This window comes from Biomphalaria glabrata, chromosome 9, assembly GCF_947242115.1.
Source record: "Biomphalaria glabrata chromosome 9, xgBioGlab47.1, whole genome shotgun sequence".
Lineage (NCBI taxonomy): Eukaryota > Metazoa > Mollusca > Gastropoda > Planorbidae > Biomphalaria > Biomphalaria glabrata.
Window position 1 is genome coordinate 42,747,936 of NC_074719.1, and position 23,097 is coordinate 42,771,032.

Sequence of the window (23,097 nt, forward strand, 5' to 3'; positions counted from 1 at the left end):
ACTCCTCAGCGGCAATTGAAATCATTTAGAAATCTGCTGCTCTGTCATTTGGTTTTGAATGGAGATTTTCACCAACATCGTCTACTATACTCGTTTTGGAATAGTCATGCCAGAAATGCGGCACAGCTTCAACTTTTTTTTTCAAGACGATTTTATTCTATCACTGGTAGCAAGCACTTTTTTATGTCTCATTTCTCTTCTTCAAATTTGAGCAACTCTTTAGCCTCCATTACAGCCAACTCAGTTTATCGACTTCTTGGTAAATATTTTCGTCAATCGATCAACTCTAGACGTAACTTAGCGACTCTTTTCTTAGCGGCTCAAACTAACAATGCCTCCATATTTTTGTAATGGTTTGTTTTAGAAACACAATAGATTATAATGAATTCCATCAGAGAAAAAGTGATTGTAATAACATAGAAAAAAATACATTTTGGAACCTTTTTTTTTATTTCTTTTTTTTTATTTTCTACAATTTGTGCCGATGTTTTGGCGGAGCCACGTCGCGGGTCGGATCTGGCCCATGGGCCGTAGTTTGGGCATCACTGTCCTAGCGGATCCTAGCAATGAAATTCAGAAGGATCCTAGGTATCACCTACAAAAACGGAATTACAAATCAGAGCCGGCTTTGGGTAATTGGAGGGCTTAAGGCTAAACGAATTAGAGGCCCTTGGCGAAGTGAATATAGTGGTCCCTAATGAAAACAAAAACAAAAAAAAACAAAAACCTACTATTTGAGAATGTTTACAAGTGTGGCTTCATCTGAAGGACAAAGATCAGACAAAAACAAACAAAAACAAATAAAAAATTAGAATGAGAAGCCAAATATAATTGTTCAAACATTTTCAATAATTATTTTTTTTTAAGTTTAAGAGAAGTAATCTTGTTTGTTATTAGGGAAAGGTACTATTGAAGGTTAAAAACAATATATATATATATATATATATATATATATATATATATATATATATATATATATATATACACACAAATTACACGGATGAATGTGGGATGTTAATGCGCTATTACATTTTATTCATTATTTCTTGTAAACAAAAAACGCAAAACTCAATATTACCAACACGTCTTAAGAATATTAGTGCAGGGCTGATCTCACGGAGTGACACCCCCGAGTTCAAAGACCGGCGAAGACATAGACTTTTAATGTCGGTATTAAAGGGCGCCCTTGAGTGCTGAAATTTAGTCTTAAAATTTTTTTAAAATCCTTTGCTGTTGTGCTGGCTACACGAAACACTCGTTAATAGTGATCCATGGGAATAGATGAGCTTTTAAATCAAATGACACACGGCTCGTTAATTTTGAAAGTGGAGCTTTTTCTGTCCCATGTTTAACAAGTCTAGTAAGGGGGAACCTTATCTGTCCCATGGTTAGCAAGTCTTGTAAGGAGGAACATTATCTGCCCTATGGTTAGCAAGTCTTGAAAGGGGGAACCTTATCTGCCCTATGGTTAGTAAGTCTTGAAAGGGGGAACCTTATCTGCCCTATGGTTAGTAAGTCTTGAAAGGGGGAACCTTATCTGCCCTATGGTTAGTAAGTCTTGAAAGGGGGAACCTTATCTGCCCTATGGTTAGTAAGTCTTGAAAGGGGGAACCTTATCTGCCCTATGGTTATTACGTTTTTATGAAATATAGATCTATATAATATAGAAATTTATAATATAAATTCTAATAATAAAATACTTAGAAAGACATAAAGATAAAGGCACATTCCTCGTTCCATATGCTAGGACAAATTTGTACAAATGCTTCTTTTTCCCTGGTGCTATTAGAGCATGGAATGGGTTGCCTGTGCTAGGCAAGAAAACCAGTGACTTAGCAGAATTTAGGTCATAGGTTAATATGCATGATTAAATGCATGACACGTAGGACGTAATCATCTTCTTCTTTTTTTCAAGTAACGTCTGTATTTTATAAGATAAGTACGCAACGGCTACGCCTGACGATTCGTTTCTAGACTTTTTATTGTTTATTATACCCGGAACAATCTTCTTTTCTCTGTTGTATTTAATTTGAGTTTTAATAAACGGGCCACATTTTAACGACCCTTCTAACAATCTTTTTTCTAAGCCCGTGAATTAGTTACAATGAAATTTCTCCTTCTTGGACATTTCATTTCTTGACTTACACATCTCAAAATTGATCCCATTTTAACGATCATAATGCGCCCCCGATACATACACGCACTCATATTTTAGGGGCCTGGTAATTCTACATATTAAACATAAATAAACAGCAACACCAGGGACCAAGTTTTTTAATTGAAAGTTGTGAATTAAATGCGACGAAAATAAGGGACTGCGCTTACCAAGGCTCGTACCAGTGACCCTGGAAACGACAACACCGCCTAGGCGATAACGCACTAAACGAACTTGACCTCAAGGGATGTCCAAAAAACATTCTTCTGGTCCAGAGTCATTTCGCCCGTATGCAAATTACCACCCCAGTGGTCAATGGTCACATGCCCTAGCCAGCCTTTCCCCCACCTCGCCACATCCGTTCACCAACTTTAATAGAGCCGACACAGACAGCCGTTAGGCATGTATTAGACAATTGTGTATCTCTCATAATGACAAGTGGACAACATAAATACATTCAGTGGGTAGGAGCAATTAATTTAAGCTGTCAACGTAAATATAGAAGTGAAGCTAGGCGCTGAAACAAATGATGTTACATACATATTAAACATAAATAAATAGCAGCTATTCTGGTCATTCTAGTAGCACTTCTCCCCCCCCCACACACACACACACAAACGGACAAAAACAGAAAGTTAGTCCATTGTCCGTTGTCCATTGTCCATTCTTTAACTTTTCTTCCACTTCTCAATTCAATCTGTAAATCTATTTGGTCCGTAATCCCACCCCCCACCCCTTTTTTTGTGTTTTTGGCTATTTTAACTTTTTTTTTTCTTTTGGAACCTTTTATCTTAATGCAAACAATTTACTGAATTAAACATTTCATCTTACCTTCAGTTGCAGCCCTAGACATTTGCAACATAATGTATACATTCGCAACAATTTTGTATCGGCTGCTAGCTATAGCTACAAATATTTCAACGTTTTCAAAGCATTATTTAACGCGCATGAATACATTTCGCAGGCTTCCTGAAACCTACCAAAGGCACAGCTATAGTGAACGGAATAGACCTCACCAAAAACTTGACCAAAGCGCGAGAAAATTTCGGCCTGTGTCCACAGCACGATATCTTATTTTCTCGACTAACATGTAATGAGCATTTGTCTTTCTACAGCCAAGTAAGTACACAGTAGGCAGCACACAATACCTAGTAGGCAGTACACACTATACAGTAGGCAATACACGATATACTGTAGGCGGTTCACAATATACAGAAGGCAGTACACAATGCTCAGTAGACAGTACATAATAATCAGTAGGAAGTACACAATATACAATAGGCACTACACAATATACAATAGTTACTACACAATATATGGTAGGCAGTACACAATATACAGTAAGAAGTACACGATAACCAGTAGACAGTACATCATACACAGTAGGCAGTACACAATGCTCAGTAGACAGTACGCAATATATAGTAGTCACTAGTCAGTACACAATATACAGTAGGCAGTACACAATATACAGTAGGCAGTACGCAATATATAGTAGTCACTAGTCAGTACACAATATACAGTAGGCAAGTACAATATACAGTAGGCAGTACGCGATACCTAGTAGGCAGTACACAATATACTGTAGGCGGTACACGATACCCAGTAGACAGTACACGGTACACAGTAGGAAGTACACAATACTCAGTAGACTATAAGCAAAAAATACGCAGTAGAGACATTACACATTAAATGTAATAAGGTAAACATTTTATAGATGCTGACTGCAGAACTAGAGAGGTGGATTCTAGCGATGGAATGGACATATGTTACAGAAAAATCCTAGGTATCACATTTAAAGACCGAAGTGAGACAAAACTGATTAGAGACAGGATAAGTACAACGAGTGGACCCCACGATGACCTGCTAACTACTGTTAAAAAAAAAACTGAAATTAAAATTCTATGGCCATATCACAAGGTCCTCTTGGCTCACAAAAACATATCTCCAGGGAACAGTACCAGGAAAAAGAAGAAGAGGCAGACAGAGAAAGCGATGGGAGGACAACATAAAAGAATGGACGGGCGTGCCGTTCAAAGAGGTTTTAAACAAGGCAAAAGACAGAGAAGAATGGAGAAGACGGTCGACAAGTCTTGCTTGGTTCCCCAATGGTCCGACAGACTAAGGGATAAGCGAGGGTTATGTCAATTCATGGTCTTTAGAACAAAATTATTTTTCTATTCTTAGTGTTTTGTGGCACGTACTTACAAATAATTCTAGACCCCATGTCTAGTGGCACAACTATCCCAGTGTAATCAGGGGATTGTGTATTCAGAAAACCTCACATAGAATGTAAACAAAAAATCTTACTATGACAGTGAACTATAATAGGATGTGACGCTAGCGACATGAAATCCAATTACTTTGTCATGTTGCTGCAGCTTCGTAATCAGTACCACAGAACCAGGACCGCTGAGGAGGCCGAAGATTTACTCAAAGCGTTGCACATTTACGACCACCGAACAAGTTACTCCCAAGTACTGAGTGGGGGACAGAAAAGAAAACTCTCCGTCGCCTGCGCTTTCATTGGCAACACCAAGGTACGTTTTCAGGACTTTGTAGGTGTTAATTAGCCCCAGGTGCCAAGGTAAGTTTCAATGGCCTTAGCCTGTGTTAATTAGCCCCAGGTGTCAAGGTAAGTTTCAATGGCTTTAGCCTGTGTTAATTAGCCCCAGGTGTCAAGGTAAGTTTCAATAGCTTTAGCCTGTGTTAATTAGCCCCAGGTGTCAAGGTAAGTTTCAATGGCTTTAGCCTGTGTTAATTAGCCCCAGGTGCCAAGGTAAGTTTCAATGGCTTTAGCCTGTGTTAATTAGCCCCAGGTGCCAAGGTAAGTTTCAATGGCTTTAGCATGTGTTAATTAGCCCCAGGTGCCAAGGTAAGTTTCAATGGCTTTAGCATGTGTTAATTAGCCCCAGGTGCCAAGGTAAGTTTCAATGGCTTTAGCATGTGTTAATTAGCCCCAGGTGCCAAGGTAAGTTTCAATGGCTTTAGCCTGTGCTAATTAGCCCCAGGTGCCAAGGTAAGTTTCAATGGCTTTAGCATGTGTTAATTAGCCCCGGGTGCCAAGGTAAGTTTCAATGGCTTTAGCCTGTGTTAATTAGCCCCAGGTGTCAAGATACGTTTCAGTGGCTTTAGCATGTGTTAATTAGCCCCAGGTGCCAAGGTAAGTTTCAATGGCTTTAGCATGTGTTAATTAGCCCCAGGTGTCAAGGTAAGTTTCAATGGCTTTAGCCTGTGCTAATTAGCCCCAGGTGTCAAGGTAAGTTTCAATGGCTTTAGCCTGTGTTAATTAGCCCCAGTTGTGAAGGTAAGTTTCAATGGCTTTAGCCTGTGTTAATTAGCCCCAGGTGTCAAGGTAAGTTTCAATGGCTTTAGCCTGTGTTAATTAGCCCCAGGTGTCAAGGTAAGTTTCAATGGCTTTAGCCTTGTTAATTAGCCCCAGGTGCCAAGGTAAGTTTCAATGGCTTTAGCATGTGTTAATTAGCCCCAGGTGTCAAGGTAAGTTTCAATGGCTTTAGCATGTGTTAATTAGCCCCAGGTGCCAAGGTAAGTTTCAATGGCTTTAGCATGTGTTAATTAGCCCCAATTGCCAAGGTAAGTTTCAATGGCTTTAGTCTTGTTAATTAGCCCCAGGTGCCAATGTAAGTTTCAATGGCTTTAGCCTGTGTTAATTAGCCCCAGGTGCCAAGGTAAGTTTCAATGGTTTTAGCCTGTGTTAATTAGCCCCAGGTGTCAAGGTAAGTTTCAATGGCTTTAGCCTGTGTTAATTAGCCCCAGGTGTCAAGGTACGTTTCAATGGCTATAGCCTGTGTTAATAGTAGTGCCAAGGTAAGTTTCAATGGTGTTCTACATTTATCAGTTTTATTGCTTTGGATAGAATTTCATTCAATGACAGGCCCGTCCATTTTTTTATATTGCCTTCCAACCGCTTTCTCTGTCTGCTTCTTCTTCTTTTTCCTGGTAATGCTCCCTGAATGAAGGTCTTAGGATTGTTCTTCATCCAATGCTTATAGAACCTTCGTAGCCCTCGAGAGCATCTTCCATTGTCCTTTCAAGGAAGATATTGAAAAGAGTTGGTGAGAATAGGCAGCCTTGTCTTACTCTAACTGTGGTTTTAATCCAATCTCCTATGTCGATGTTGAAGTATACCGCGCTAGTAGCCTGCGTATAGACAAAAATGTATGTCCCTTGCTATCACTTAAATTGAGATTAGGGCGTCACAAAGCGAGTATCAGAAAATTCAGCCTTATAGAGAAAAAAGTCAGTGTAGCAATACCTTGGTACTATCCTAGACAATAAACTAAATTTTACATCAAATACTGATTATATCTGCAAAAGGGGCAGCAAAGATTACGATTATTAAGAAAACTGTCCTTGTTTAATGTTAGCGAAAAGGCCTTGGCTATGTTTTAACACGCTCACATCTCCAATATTTTAAGTTTCAATATCACTGCCTGGTATGGAAATCTGAGCATTAAAAATAAAAATAAACTTTATAGAATCCTAAGTGCTGCTGGTAAAATCATTGGCAAAAAACAAACCCCATTTGGGCAGTTGTTTGAGACAAACATCTATAAAAAAAAAGCTAACAAGATCCTCGAAATAAAGAATCACCCTTTGTGTCAGGATTTTGTGATTTTACCATCACATAAGAGATACAAGACACCGATAGCAAAGACAAACAGACACAAACACTCTTTTGTTCCCCTGGCAATCAAATCATTGAATAAGAACAATCTGGTATAAACTTTGTCACATGTAAATTATGAGTGCGTCTGGTGTGAATTTACATTTTGGTTTCTTATAGTTATAATGTTGTTTTGTTTTTTTTTTGGTGTAATGCACAAATTGTAAGACGAATTTCCAAACGGACAATAGAGATTATTATATATATATATATATATATATATATATATATATATATATATATATATATATATATATATATATATATATATATACGTTGTTGTTGTTGTTTTAATTAAATACGTTGGATTAGTGTTAATGTTTTGTTTCTGTACGCTCAATTTTTGCCATGATTTAGTGCATCTTTCTTGATGAGCCTTCCTCTGGCCTTGACCCAAGCGCTCGACGTGAACTCTGGGACTTCCTGAAAACCAAACAAAAAGGGCGGACAATTCTTCTGACAACACACTACATGGACGAGGCAGACGTCCTGGGAGATAGGATCGTCATCATGGCAGAAGGCGTCATCAAGTGTTGTGGAACTCCAAACTTCCTCAAGAGAATCTACGGTAAAAAAAAAAAGAGATCTATGTTTTGTAAGAGAGTATATAATTTACATTATCAACCTATATCAACGTATAAATATTCAATTCTGAAAACACTTACAGTATGACATATTGTCACAACCAAAATTTACGAGACTATTTAGACGAGGACAATTCCATTGGTTTTTATAATTTTGTACAATGCGAGAGAGTTAATTGTATGATTTCACTAAAAGAATTACAACCATCACCTATCCCTTAGTTGGACCACATAAGATTTGTCAACCGTCATTTTCCATTCCTCTCAGTCTTCAGTCTTGGGTAGAACCTCTTTCAATGGCAGGCCCGTCCATTCTTTTACATTGTCTTGTCATATACATATTTACAACAGACTTTTATTAAATTATATAAATTATTTTTACTATTTGAGTTTGACTTGAACTTATTTTTAATAACTCAGGTGTGTAGCTTTTAGCACTTGGCCCTCTAAAGGGAAGTTACCTTTGAGGGATACTGGTCAGGACTTGGCCTAAATTGTGTTAATGTGAATAAAACCAAAATATCAAATATCAAGTCAGTGACACTTTCAGATCTGTACCTAAGCCACAGCATTGGGATACGCTAATGGCAGAGGCGTAGCTAAGGTGGGTGGAGGGAGGGAGAGAATTTGAAAATACCCCGAAGACCCCACTGTCAAAGGGCCCAATATGAGTAATTTTTTACATTAAATATTCAATATTACGCAAAATGCAGGGGCTTCCAAAGAGGTCAGCCCCCCCCCCCGAAACCCCAAATGTTGGCGAATTTCTAGCTACGCCACTGGTTCATTGAAGTTTGTTTCGTTTCGGAAGACTAAGAATGACTGCAGTGTTTCATATCGCTATGCCAACCCCACTTGCGACCAGCATATTTTTCAGCATCAGAAGCTGACAAATCGGCGGTCTATTAAAGTTTACCTAAATAATCTTAAAATAATTTTAAAAAGTGAGATAATCGTGACATCAGTACTCTGATGTTTCTTTCCCCAAAAAAATGCAGATGCACTCCATCTTTTCTAGGTACTGGATACCAGCTGACGATTGAAAAGAAGCCAGATTGTAGCGTTAAGAAAGTAACCAGTATGATACAGAGCCATATCCCTGAGGGTCGATACATGGTAAGTACAACTTCAAGCGCAACATCAAGGTTTAGCAGTATAATAAACTACGGCCCGCGGGCCAGATCTGTTACAAGGTCATCTGTAGTTACCCAATAGTACATAGAAGTCTAATTGATCCAGCGCTCACGTAAGCGCTGGTTGTGTGTTTGTGTGTGAGTGCGCATAGTTGTCGTGTGTCAAAGTTATTTGTATTTTCATCTCTATTGCTATTGTTATAGTAGTTATGAGAGGGACAATTGCAATCAAGCTGAGTTTCCATTTGATTGGGCCAATCAAACTACCTTTTTTCATCTTGCTACAAATATATAATAATAATAAGGCTTGTCTTAGAGTCCGAAAATTGATGAGGAATATAGCATTTCCCGTGGCTACGTTGCCCCAGCTGTGACCTACATATAGTGCTACATTTAGCGCCGGCATACCCATTGTCTTCCTATGGTCGATTTAGAATTTTTTGTAGCCGTTTACGTCTGTTCTCGTGGTAATTTGCATACGGGCGAAATGACTCTGGATCAGAAGAACGTTCTAATAGAAAATGTAATACTTTTTTTTTGTTGTTTTTATACTAACAGACATTGCTTTACTATGGTCTTGCTTATTTCTTCTGTGACAGCCAATGACTTGTTAATTTAAATAAAGTCACAAATTGTTGGCCTAGCTCAGTGATGCTCAACCTAATTCGACCCGCGGGCCATTATAATTTCCAACACTCATATCGCGGGCCACATGAACGAAAACTTATAAAATGAAATGAAATTGTTCTGAAACTATTTTAGTAGATAATAATTTTCAAATAACCTATTAAGTATCAAATATATAGGTTTCTAACAATCTTTTATTCGCCACTCAAACCAAAAATGCCACCATATTTATTTTATAATGCCGTTTTTTATGCTGTTGTTTATTAAACAGCCACACTTTATTTAAAAAATAAATATGTTGGCTTATTATCATGTTCAACAAAAAAAAAAGGTAAAGATCTGTTAACTTTTCCTGGTAGATTTTACATTCAGAGTCCCATTTCACAAACATACAAATTTTAAAGATCATGACACCAATCCATCGGAGAAAAAGTGAGGGCCCAAACGTAGGTAAAGATACATTTTTTCAACCTTTTTTTTTTGTTTTGTTTGGAAGGTAAATTTTTACTCTTAGTGACGACGTTTCAGCGGGCGGGCCGGATGGAACCACGTCGCGGGCCGGGTCTGGCCCGAGGGCCGTAGTTTGGGCATCACTGGCCTAGCTAATAAACCTTAAATTCTGATTGATTGAGTAGATAAAGTGTATATATTGACATAGAAGGCATTGGGGATGGCGAACAGGGGCACCGACCCAGATTAATATGAATAATGTTCTTTGACCGTCAGTTATCATAAAAAAGCGAAGACGCTTCTGCCTTGCATGCTGTGCGAGTAGATCAGTGTTGTCCAAAGTGGGGTACGCTTACCACCAGGGGTACGGGAAGAGTTCGAAGGGGGTACGCGTTGCACATATTTAGCTATGCTGGTTTAAAAAAAAATAACTTAATTTTAAAATTAGAATAAAACTACCACGAGTTTTAAATCCTTTTATTATTTAAGTTTTCACAAAATCAAATACAGCACTTGTTTAACATTTTAAGACGAATTTCTACAAAGATCAGAAAATGGATAGGGGTGTGTCATATACCAGTTTTAGAACCCTTGCAACATTTGCTGACTAGTAGTCACTTAACTATTCCGTGCGGTCAGCACGAGATTTTTCTTGGTCGGGGAATGACCACGAGGTGAACACGTCAGTTCATCTTGGACTCTCACAGAGAGAGGAGTGCTATGGATATCTTTTGACAGCAGAGTTAAGTATAAGCATTGAAGTTATTGAAGTTATTATAATTGATTTGAATTCAGGACTTATTTCCTTGGATGTAATTTGTGTGATGGCTGAAGTCGCCAATATCTTTTTGTGATTTATTTCATATGTAATAAAATCCATGTCTGCTACCAGTGTGTTTATTAATAACTCTAAATGTTGTCGATGGAGAGTTTAGTATGTTAGTGTTCTTACGCACTTGCAAATCTAGTGCATGTAAGAAAGTACATAGTCAAGAAGAACATTATAGTAGTACCAGAAGAGGTATCTACAACACACACAGAGACATTCGCGTCATCACGCCTATAACAAGAACCAGGCCGTGACAGGGTGTTATAACTTCCGTCGACTCGACCACTTTTTCAATGTTAAAAAACTATGTTTCCATTTTTTTTAGAATTCATCCGTTGTGTCTCTGAAGCCTATACAAACTAAACTCACCAAATTAATACTTCATTGTAATAGAGTTATTATTATTTTGTGCATATAGGCCTACAAAAAAAAAGAATAAAATATATTTTGATTGTTAATGAAATAAATCCTTTTTGGGCAAAAGGTACTCAGCATTACGAAAATATTAGAAGGGGTACAGATACGTCAAAAATATAGGAAACACTGCTACAGATTGACATGCAGTGTAGTGAGTTTGTACGAAAACCCTTATTCTAAACAAAGACTTGTTACTTGTATTTAAGTCTTTCAGGCCTCTAAACCAATTATCACAAAAAGGCCCCTAGCGTTTTTTTTTTTGTGCGCACTAGAGTAAGGGTCATGGCCTTCCTACTGCTATAGCTTCCTCTGATATCGGAAAGTTAAGTATACTTACTTGCTCCAGCAGGAGACAGTGCAGTGAATTGGTTTGAAACATATATTTCACTTAAATTGTTACTCAATAGTATTAAAAACTTTTAGGCCTCTATGCCAGTTATCATAAAAATACCCCTAGTATTTTTTGTACGTGCTAGACTCAGCAGCGGTTCTCAACCTTTTAAGCTCGGCGCCCCCTTTTTACAATCCCCTACTCTGCCGAGACCCCCCCCCCCCACACACACACACAGAGCAATAGAAGAATAGACAATAATCCATATTTTCGATTGTCTTAGGCGACCCCTGGCAAATCGTCAATCGACCCCCAAGGGGGTCGCGACCCACAGGTTGAGAAGCCCTGTGCTAGAGTAAGGGTTAGGGCCTCTCTTACTGTTATGTCCCTCTCTGATATCAGAAATTTAAGTAGACTTTTTTGTTTCAGCAAGAGACTCCGACTGAGATCTTCTACATTCTTCCAGACGAAGAGGTTCCATTGTACTCCAGGCTTCTCTTTGAAATGGAAAACAACAAAGTCGAACTTAAGATCAGCACCTTCGGTCTGACAGCTACTTCGCTGGAGGATGTCTTTATAAGGTAATTATCTGAATCGACCACCGGCGGACAATGGTTATGCACGCTCTGGTGTGGCAAAATATCTAGGTCACACAACTGGGGCTGCGTTTCCACGGGAAACACTGCACCCCCATTAATCTTCGGACTCGAAGTCAAGCCTTATTATTATTATTGTTGTCATCTCGAGGCTACAGTTCTAGATGCTTTTTATAATATAGAAGAAAAGATATATTCCTAGGGGATCCCGGATAATAGTTCTCAACCTCAACGTATCGTTCGGGTGGAAACGGTTTCTAGAGGAAGTAATATTCCAAGCAAAACGGAGCTCCTGTTGAGGCGCATAAAAGGACGGAGTCCATCGACCTGGTCAGGATGAGGAGATAGCCCCAACAAACATGTTTGTTCCTCAGGGCTCCGTTTTTATGTCGGACACCTGCACGTCTGAGAAGAAATATGGGGAAGCTTTCCGGGTGTGCTCAGTTTTCGGCCGAATTTTTTTACCCTAGCGTCTTGGGAACTAGCTGTAAAAGGAATATAAAATAAATGTACATCTGCTTGGAACCCTCCCGTACAAAAGTTTATATCGGATGTTGTTTTTATTAACTTGCTGATACTCACATTGATATTTCCCTTGACCAACTGACCAGTTCTTTAGTAGATGAAGGGCTCACACAGAGCCAGCCTGCATTTTAAGTTTTAAGTACATCTGATGACATCTCAAATGCAAAAATAAAAGGCGGAAAAATAATTTGTACAGTACGCTTTTTTGTGTATGCTTTTCTGTAACAAATGCCCGCCCTCTATTTTTAGCGGCCCCCAAAAAGGGAAAAGACGTTTTCAGTTTTGTGTGAAATGTCTGAACAACTGAAGAAAACAGCACACTTTTTTTCCTTGGCACAGTCTGCAAAAGAGCTCACAGCTCAGCAGCAATAAAGCTGGCTAGAAGAAGAAGAAGTGAAATGTTTGTCTGTCCGTCTGTCCGTCAGTCCAGTTAAGTTCTCGTAAACTAGAAAAGATAGTGAAAATCCGACATCATAATATTTTAGACAATTCAAAATTCTGATGCAACGGCTACTTTTTTTGAAAGCGAAAAATCTATTTTTTTTAATCACTTATGCAAAAAGTTTTTTAAAGAGAAAAAGCTATTTAGTATGCATTATAAGTTAAACCAAATTTAAAATATGTAGTAATCTTGTAAACTGCAATTTCTTGAATATTTATTTATGCGGTAATGTTTTTTCTTTTTTTTTTAGGGTTCGAACAAGAGATTGAGCATTTCAAAACAATTAGATCAATTATAAGACATCAGTTAGGCCAGGGGAGGAGCGGTAAAGCGCTTGGCTTCCGAACAGGGGGTCCAGGGTTCGAATCCTGGTGAAGACTGGGATTCTCAACTTCGGAATCTTCGGGCGCCTCTTGAGTCCACCCAGATCTAATGGATACCTGACATTAGTTGGGGAAAAGTAAAGACGGTTGGTCGTTGTGCTGGCTACATGACACCCTCGTTAACCGTAGGCCACAAAAACAGATGACATTTACATCATCTGCCCTATAGACCACAAGGTCTGAAAGGGGAACTAGTTAGGCCAGGTTCAAATCTAACTTTGCATTCACTTGCACCTATCTCTTGATCTGCTTGACCTTTGGGGCACTGCACAAAATCTGTCAACCTTCTCTCTCCATTCTTATCTCTCATTTGTCTTTGATATAATTTCATTCGGATGTTCTTTCTGACAATATTGAAGCCTGCCTGGGTGGATCACTTCGGGGGCCGATTTTGAGTTTTTGTTTCCACACAAACTGTCTTTGTAACCTTGTTTATGAAAAGATTTAGGGACGTCACTCAAATGTCCACATCCTCAATACTTTTTGCTTGTTTTTTTTTTCTTTGATCAGAGTCGGTGAAGGTTTTGAACCAAATCGCTTTGAGGTCAAGCCGCCTGCGTAAGTACTGCCACGTTTCGATAATTGCATGTTTTTTTCTCAGCATAGCTCAATGCTTACAAAGAGATTTCGGAAACTTCATTTCAACTTTCTTTATGACAACTTTTATCAAATCTGTCTGTCTGTCTTGTAAAAGTTGTGTATGTTTTTTTTCTCTCTCGCATCCTTTCTCGGATCAAGTTTAAACTTTGCGTAATTATTCAATGGCGAAGACAATAAATGAATCAATACAAAATTAACTAATTAGTCAATTAATTACTGATATTATTTATTTGATACCAGAAATGGAAAATAATCCTTCATTATTCAGATATATGGCTCATTATATTCGGATTTGTCCGCTTAGATAATTATACATGTTTGGGTGTGTACATCCCAATCTCAGATCAACTTATAGCTTTAAACAATTATTTATTGTACCTAACAATACATGAATGAATTTTGTTAAAAAAAATATCAATAAATCAATTAATTATTAGTTATTAATTATTTGTTTGAAATCGAAGAAGGGACAATAACCTCTACATTATTGAGAAATAGGGCATTAATTATGTAGCTCCTCTTTTTTTTAAAGTAAATTGCTTGTTTTCAATATAGTCCATAAAATCATGTAATATTTTCAATTATGAGCAGTCGTATAATTAGTTTTCATTGTAGTCTTAGGTCTTAATTGTAGTCCTATAGTAGTCTTGAGGGCACGGTGGTCGAATGTTCAAGCGCTCCGAACCTGAGGTCCAGGGTTCGAATCTCGTTGAAGACAGTAAATTTGATTTTCGGGATTTTTTCGGTAGGCCTACCTGACTTTAGTTGGGGAAAGTAATTGTGGTTGGTCATTGTGCTGGTCACATAACACCCTGCTCGTTAACCGTTGGACAAAAAAAAACAGATGACCTTAACATCATCTGCCCCCATAGATCGCAAGGTCTGAAAGGGGAAACTTTACTTTTATTATTTTTGTTGTCTTAGGTCTTCATTGTTGCCTTATGTCTTCATTGTTGCCTCAGGTCTTCATTGTTGTCTGAGGTCTTCATTGTTGCCTTAGGTCTTTATTGTTGCCTTAGGTCTTAATAGTAGTATTAGGCCTTAGTCACTGAGAGTGTTTTTCATCAATACTATTCGCGGTATGTTAAAGCTCTAATACAATACAACAGACAAACGAATCAATCTCCACATTTGACATTTCATTTGTTTTGTTTCAACTTTTTGTTTCACATTTAATATTTAGATTTTGTTTTTTTGTTTTTTAAGTCATAGGATGACAGTTGATTATATGGCACTGCACGCCAGTCACCACCGAGAATCCTCGGTAGATTGTGAGCCCTTATTCGACATGACAGCAACAAAGTAAATAGTAACATTGGCGTATAGAAAATAGCGTCTCATTATTAAAAAAAAAAAAAAAAAATTTTTACATTATATACATTATAAATATTTATTGTTGCTGTGGAAAAATTGTGAGTGACAATTCCACATCTATAATAAGCTTATTTGGAAATGTTGCTTTTTTTTGTAACAAATATTTCCAATTTGAAAAGGTTTCTTAAAATCCCTATCATGTTGTAACATCTGGAATCATTCAGTGATTAATGTCTAAATTTTTTTTAACTTAGTTGACTTAATTCTTTCGATTTCCAGGTGAACTTATGAACGCCATTTAACTCTTTTCTGGGCTATCCGACTTAGTTAGGACCGTGTCCTTTCTGCCATCTTTGCTTCAGTCTCCTAGCCTTGTACGCTATAGGCTCCAGTCCAGACCATGTTTTACCATTGTTCTTAACATTGTATATCCGATCCAGACCCAATTTTTGGGGTATTTCTTTTTCTTGCTTTACTTATGTTTGCTGGTTTGTTTTCCACATTCTGTACTTAGAGATTTGTGTTCGGCCAGCTAACATTTATTAAATGTCATATGTCCCCGTATGACGTACATTTCACTTTCTCTTTATGTATACATACATATATCATAATGCAGCATTTCCTGTGCGCGAAACCAAGATGGCCGCTAAGGAAGTTTAGTTGTTTTTGTCTCAGTCTTTCCTTTCGTTTTACTTAAAGACTGAAGCGCCTCCTTCAGGACACGTAACGGTAGGTGTAATTGCCAATCTCGACCAATCGTAAGGTCTTTCTAGTTGAGATTATTTCACACAAATTGTCCTTGTGTCGTCTTTAACTAAACGCTTTTCACATATTTTGGCGTCATATTTGCCATTTAGCTTCTGTGTCACGCTTAGAGTCTCGACCTAGATCTAGCTATAATAGATTCACGGTGCCCCCGCTGCGGGGAAGAAGAGGAAACCGTGCCTCATAATCTGTTTGACTGCCCAAGACTTGCTGATCTCCGTCTCGACAGGTCTGGGAAACCAAAAAATTATCCACCTGTATGGCGACATTTATGCACTACGCAAGACAGCATGGTTTCTGTTCAGGGCTTTTGCAAGAGAGGATTTGAGCCTCTCAGGCCCTCACTCAAATGGAGTTTGATGATGATGATGATGATGATGATGATGATGATAGATTCTAATTTGGCGATGCATCCTTCCTTAGTCAACAATTCGGCCAATGGGCAGACAGGGCTCTATAGCTTTGATCAGCAGCCAGTCTAGGAGACGGTAACTCTGATATAACACCTACGGCTACCTGTGGTTCACAGCCGTCTCAGACTTCTGTGCTACTGTGGACTGCATTTATCTTAAAGAGTGGTATTGGTCTGCGAGAGCCAATTTTAACTTTAAAAATACTTTGCGCATGCTGGAGGCTTGCTCTTGAAGTGGCAAAATTTGTAGGTCACATCTGTGGCTGCGTAACCACGGGGAATACTGCATTCCTCATTAATCTTCGGACTTAAACACAAGCCTTATTAGTTCATGTGACTACGCAGCCCAAATTGCGACCTACAAATTTCGCCACATCATGCGTTGTCCGCTGGTGGTCGATTTAGATTTTCTTTTCACTGTCTGCGTCTGTCCTCGGCAGCGGATTTTCTTTTGGTCTCAAATGTGTATCCCACGGCCTATGTAAGTGACCTCCAGCTGTCTTGCTCTGAAGCCACCTACAACAAGGTACTCTCTTCTATGTCCGTTAAAGAAAGTTGGCGTCTAAGCTGGTCTTTAAATCGTCAAATAGGCTATGTGCTAATCTTTGCTTATCAATATTTTAAACTCTTTAATTGATATACATATAAAATAATTGTAATGTACAATTTTCAGTAGAGCGTCTATTCCTGGCGTAGTGCCTATAGAGGATAAAACTGCTAGGTGAGTTCAATGATTTTTAGCGGACCCTAAGGGTAGGCCTGAAAATCTGAATTTGTCGTACTTTGTAATGTTTCGAATCCCAAACTAATTTTTATACAAGTATTTCTTTTTAAGATACTTTGTTATAATTAATCTTTAAAACTTTTTAATTGATATACATTGGATATAAGTGCTAAGTAATATTTCCATTAGAGTATCGTTACTTACCGTGGTTCCTATAGTATAAAGTATGAAGAATCAAGTAACAAAAAAGAGCGCCTTGAATTTTCAAGCAGCCCCGAAAGGGAAAGTACCACCTTTAGTTTTGCCAAGTTTGTTTGTCACTTTAAGATTTCAACCAATAGAAAAGCAAATGAAAATTAGATTTCATTGCATTTTGTTGCTTGCTAAGTTAAGGTGCAAGGACTACATTTTCTCACCAGAAAGCAAACCTTTTACTTTGTAAAATTAATTATGTAGCCCTTTAATTCATAAAACTCCATACCACTTTTAAAATAGCATAAATGTAAGGTAAATAACAATTGACAGAGTATAGTACCATGTGACCATCCCCCATACATCGGCATAGGGAACGAACACAGGTCAAAGCAAATTTTTTGCGAACTTAAAGAAGGCGGCATTAACAGAGGTGCCCCCCATGACACCTCCCCATCCGTAATCACTATAAAGATTAACTGAAGCGCCATTTGGCTCTCATTGACATAGAATAAAATGAACTGGCAGCAGATGATCTTCACAAGAGACAGTTGAAGAGCACTCGGGAAAGCCTCGGAAAACACACGTGAGGCCCTGGGGGAAAGCCCTTGTAGCGGACAGGCGCACAAAAAATGCAAGAAAATAAAACTAGCGTTGCCAGGTGAAAACACTGTACTCGAAGACGTTGCCGTCATCTTCCGTCAAAAAATTTGATTTAGATAAATTAGCCAATTTCATGAAGTTGAAATTTCCTAGTCTGCAAAAGTAAAAGTACCACTTTCAGACTTGGGTGACATATAGGGTCTGTTGGCTACAGTTAACGAGGGTGTCATGTGGCCAGAACAACAACCAACCGCCTTTACTTTTCCCCAAACTAATGTCAGGTACTTTTTAGAGAGGTGGATGGGCCCTAATGATCCCGAAATTAAAAATTCCAGTCTTCAGCAGGATTTAAAACCGAGACTCCATCCTAGACATTGGTTTACATAATGCAGCGATACACTTGCACCCTACTTACGTATTTCGTATTACGTAACGCATAAAATCTAACGTTAAAAAGTTGCAAGTTTTATTTTCCGTTCTCAGTACACCTATTCGAAACTCACGGAACACAATTTGGAATTTCTTATGGGCTATACAGTACCTTAAACCACCTTTACTAGTTTACAATTACATTATAAAGGCATGTATAGTTTAAGATATGCTTGACTTCAAGGGTAAAAAAAACATGAATTTCTCTAAAACTGTTAAGAAACTCTAGGTCAGGGGTTCTCAACCTGTGGGTCGCGACCCCTTTTGGGGGTCGATTGACGATTTACCAGGGGTCGCCTAAGACCATCAAAATGGTGGAAAGTTATTGTCTACTCTTCTATTGCTGTATGTGTGAGTGGGGGGGGGGGTGGGGGGGTCGCGGCAAAGTGGGTGATTGTAAAAAGGGGTCGCCGAGCTTAAAAGGTTGAGAACCGCTGCTCTAGATCAATTTGAAGTTGTTGTTTTTTTTCTTTTCAAATAGTCATTCCTCACCTGCTAATCGTCTTAAGGAGATTTCGAAGCACGTTCTATGTAATGAAGGGAAGCCTTTATAGAAATAATGAGTCAATTAGTAATTAATAAATAATTGCACAGACTAATGTATATGTCTAAATATTTTTTACAAAATATTTTCTTTCCAGCAATCAGGCAGGAAGTGAAGAGGTTAAAAGGTAAAAGAACAATTCATTCTCTTAAGTATCTATAATATAAAGCAAAATGTCAGGCGTATGTATGTATGTATGTATGTATGTATGTATGTATGTGTGTGTGTGTGTATGTATGTATGTATGTATGTATGTATGTAAGTATGTATGTATGTATGTATGTGTATGTGTGTGTGTATGTATGTATGTTTGTTTGTTTGTATGTATGTATGTATGTTTGTATGTATGTATGTATGTATGTTTGTATGTATGTCTGTTTGTATATATGTATGTTTGTATATATGTATATGTATGTAGGTATGTATGTATGTATGTATGTAGGTAGGTATGTATGTGTGTGTGTGTGTATTTATGTATGTGAGTACGTTTGTATGTTTGTATGTATGTATGTATATATGTATGTATGTATGTATCTATGTCCAGAAAAAAAAAATCGTTTGGTCAATCTTGATAAAACTTGGCATAAATGTTCCTAAGATCAGGGCGGAGACCGTAGTGTATGTTTAATGTTCCTACCACAACCGCAGGGGCCTAAAAATAGAAAAAAAAAGTACCTAATTTTATCTCTATTTAAGTACGAAACTTTTTAACAAATCGGGTAAACCCGTTTTCACAGTATTTTATATTGGATTTGAATATTTCGGCTGAACGGGTAAACCCATTTTCATACTCTTCTTTTATTTTCGTGGCAAAATTTTAATAAAAATGTGAAGGAAACATTTTCCAAGTTTGACATGCATCTAAATACAGTCTAGTAGATCAGTAATACCCAAGTTAAGGTCTCTCAGGCCGCGGGTCATATTTGGCTAGTTGGAAATAAAAAGAAGTTTTGAAGATCGTATTTCTATTTCTTGTCATTTAGACTAAACTTCAGAAAGTTTTCACTGAAGATGTCACGACGGATACAGAAAATGTTATTCCTTACCTACAGTACTCTATGATATTTTTTTTTTCCAGAGTTGACACGCCAACTGAACCTGAAACAGAAACGAATTTGAGGTACGGTCATTGATCTAGGCGTAGAGTGATCGCCAAGATATCTAAACACTAAGTATAGACTAATTAAATAACATTCTTTAATCAATACTAGTTTTAGTTTTTTTTACAAACTCACTCCGTAATTGTACTAATTTTGTACTCACTATTTCTCTCAAATCCAATCTCTGATCAAGATTACATTTCGCATTATTATTTCTTGTACCTTATTACTACTACTAATAATAATAATAAGTCTTGCCACTAAACTGGGTCAAATTGGATCTTTGTGTGAGCGCCTTAAGCTAACTCAGAGTTGTCCGGGGCGAAGCGCCGGTCGCCAAGCGTTTTTCTACATTTCTGAGCTTCAGAAACTCTTTCTCCTGGCGTTTACAACGCATTATTATTTTCATAATAGGAAGTCAAATAGAATTAAATTAAGAAGGTTTGGTACATGTTGATACTTAACTGTGAGAGACATTCAACATTTTTATTTTTAAAAGGTCGCATTTTGGAAAAGTGCATTTTTCCCACTTGGTTGTCATCCCCTGATGAGTGTCATGATGTGCGGAACGCACCTTCCCCCCCGCACCCCCTCCTAGATACGCCAATGGATAGCTATGGTACATTCTAATTTCATAAACTCTTCCCTGACACGGAAGATATTGTATTGGCTTGGGAGGCTTTAGCCCTCGAATTCGAATTCAATTCGACACTTTCTTATCATAAATGCATTTAAAAAGCAATTAGCCTACGGTAAGACTGACACAGATACCTCCTTCTATATCCCCCTTCTCCTTTAGTCAAAAAGCGACTATGGGTCATCAATTAATATGAATGGCTGGGCATTAACTGTGGTCGGAACTACGTCGCCCTCACATCAGTTCCCACCTCTCCACGCAGCTGATGCATCCAAAGGAACATCAGTACCGATACAGTTTGGGGTCAGAGGCGTCTCAGGCTCTGCCAGGGTGTAGCAATGGGTGCTGCAAACTGACTTAGGGTCGCCAGCTGCTGATTTTTTCCTCATGTTGTTTTCCAAAGACTTTCTCATGATTGGGTATAGCTGCAGGTCTGAATTCAGAGTTTTTCTTCTCCTAGGAGGGTAGCTAGCCACAGCTAACGAACCCCTCCTGCCCAAAGCTTACTGGTTAAGGCGCCAGTTACTCGCCTTTGCCCCATTCTCCTGTTAGCGAGAAAGTTCCACCGGACTCAATATCATAGCGCATTGCTAAAAGCATGAAATTGCGCTAAGCAAAAGCAAATGGTAAAATGTTTCTCATCGCAAAGTTGTATTGTTAGTCTAGATCTAAAAGATATTTAATTAGATGACTGATCAGAACTAATAATACAATTACACTTACTATAAGGTATGGTATTTAACTGAAGTATTTTTGTACATAGGCGAAGTCGAATATACGAGAAGGATGTGCTTATGTTTAAAAGATTTGTTTGAGATTATTAACAAACATATAGAACATATTAACTGACATAACTTGCTAAATATAGAAGCGTGACGGGGGGGGGGGGGGACGGGCGGTTCACAGACCTATACTTAGACACAGAGACACATTTATTGCTGAAGAAATTTTAATACAGGAAACAGAAATGTAAAAAGATAAGTAAATTGTCTTTCTTGATTTCTATAGCGTCAAAGTGGGGTCCGATACTATACAAGTCATTAAAAGGTAATGATGTGTACTTGAACTCATTTTCATCTTAATTTGGTTTCGGTAGATATCTAAGTTTGATTTAGAGCTCACAGACATTACTTTATACATGAAGATTTTAGATTTCACAGACGTTACTTCACACATGAAGATTTTAGATCTTAAAGACGTTACTTCACACATGAACATTTTAGATCTTACAGACATTACCTCACACATGAACATTTTAGATCTTAAAGACGTTACCTCACACATGAAGATTTTAGATCTTAAAGACATTACTTCACACATGAAGATTTTAGATCTTAAAGACATTACTTCACACATGAACATTTTAGATCTTAAAGACGTTACCTCACACATGAACATTTTAGATCTTACAGACATTACTTCACACATGAAGATTTTAGATCTTACAGACATTACCTCACACATGAACATTTTAGATCTTATAGACGTTACCTCACACATGAAAGTTTTAGATCTTAAAGACTTTACCTCACACATGAAGATTTTAGATCTTAAAGACATTACTTCACACATGAAGATTTTAGATCTTAAAGACATTACTTCACACATAAAGATTTTAGATCTTACAGACATTACCTCACACATGAAGATTTTAGATCTTAAAGACATTACCTCACACATGAAGATTTTAGATCTTAAAGACTTTACCTCACACATGAAGATTTTAGATCTTAAAGACATTACTTCACACATGAAGATTTTAGATCTTAAAGACTTTACCTCACACATGAAGATTTTAGATCTTACAGACATTACCTCACACATGAAGATTTTAGATCTTAAAGACATTACCTCACACATGAAGATTTTAGATCTTAAAGACTTTACCTCACACATGAAGATTTTAGATCTTAAAGACATTACTTCACACATGAAGATTTTAGATCTTAAAGACATTACTTCACACATGAAGATTTTAGATCTTAAAGACATTACTTCACACATGAAGATTTTAGATCTTACAGACATTACCTCACACATGAAGATTTTAGATCTTAAAGACATTACCTCACACATGAAGATTTTAGATCTTAAAGACATTACCTCACACATGAAGATTTTAGATCTTAAAGACTTTACCTCACACATGAAGATTTTAGATCTTAAAGACTTTACCTCACACATGAAGATTTTAGATCTCACAGACGTTACTTCACACATTCACGTTGTAGCCAAGCGGGCAGGGTTCAAATTCCAACCACCATGGCGTCATGCCTTAGCACGTACCACTAAACCAGGCAGCTGTCTTGTTCTGTTTTTTTCTTCCAACAAAACGACCCTCTTTTAGACCTTGCGATCTTCAGAGCATCTGTTTCTATGGCCGACGGTTAACGAGGGCGTCATGTGGCCAGCACAACGACCTACCGCCTTTACTTTTTCCCAACAGATGTCAGGTAACCCATTTGAGTTGACTGGACTTAAGAGCGTCCTGAAAAAATAATATAAAATTCAAATCTCAGTTTATACCGAGATTGAAACCCGAGACTCCACAATCACTTTACCAACTCAGCCACGGCTGTAAGACTGGGAAGTAATCCCCACCAGCTCATGTTTTCACC

The 23,097-nt window shown here is 37.9% G+C and overlaps 1 protein-coding gene across 2 annotated transcripts in view; it reads left to right on the top strand.

Moving 5' to 3' along the window:
* Positions 1 to 23,097, top strand: part of LOC106063921 (phospholipid-transporting ATPase ABCA3-like) — a 78,222-nt gene that overhangs the window by 23,643 nt on the left and 31,482 nt on the right. Inside the window, exons 11-21 of one of the 2 annotated variants that reach the window (XM_056041991.1) lie at positions 3,120 to 3,274; positions 4,537 to 4,695; positions 7,200 to 7,410; positions 8,445 to 8,542; positions 11,643 to 11,794; positions 13,670 to 13,717; positions 14,966 to 15,061; positions 16,924 to 16,971; positions 18,840 to 18,869; positions 19,821 to 19,862; positions 21,488 to 21,526. In XM_056041991.1, coding sequence (XP_055897966.1) covers positions 3,120 to 3,274; positions 4,537 to 4,695; positions 7,200 to 7,410; positions 8,445 to 8,542; positions 11,643 to 11,794; positions 13,670 to 13,717; positions 14,966 to 15,061; positions 16,924 to 16,971; positions 18,840 to 18,869; positions 19,821 to 19,862; positions 21,488 to 21,526 — 1,078 coding nt within the window. The remainder of the gene's footprint in view (positions 1 to 3,119; positions 3,275 to 4,536; positions 4,696 to 7,199; positions 7,411 to 8,444; positions 8,543 to 11,642; positions 11,795 to 13,669; positions 13,718 to 14,965; positions 15,062 to 16,923; positions 16,972 to 18,839; positions 18,870 to 19,820; positions 19,863 to 21,487; positions 21,527 to 23,097) is intronic. The other variant, XM_056041992.1, reaches the window with a different exon arrangement.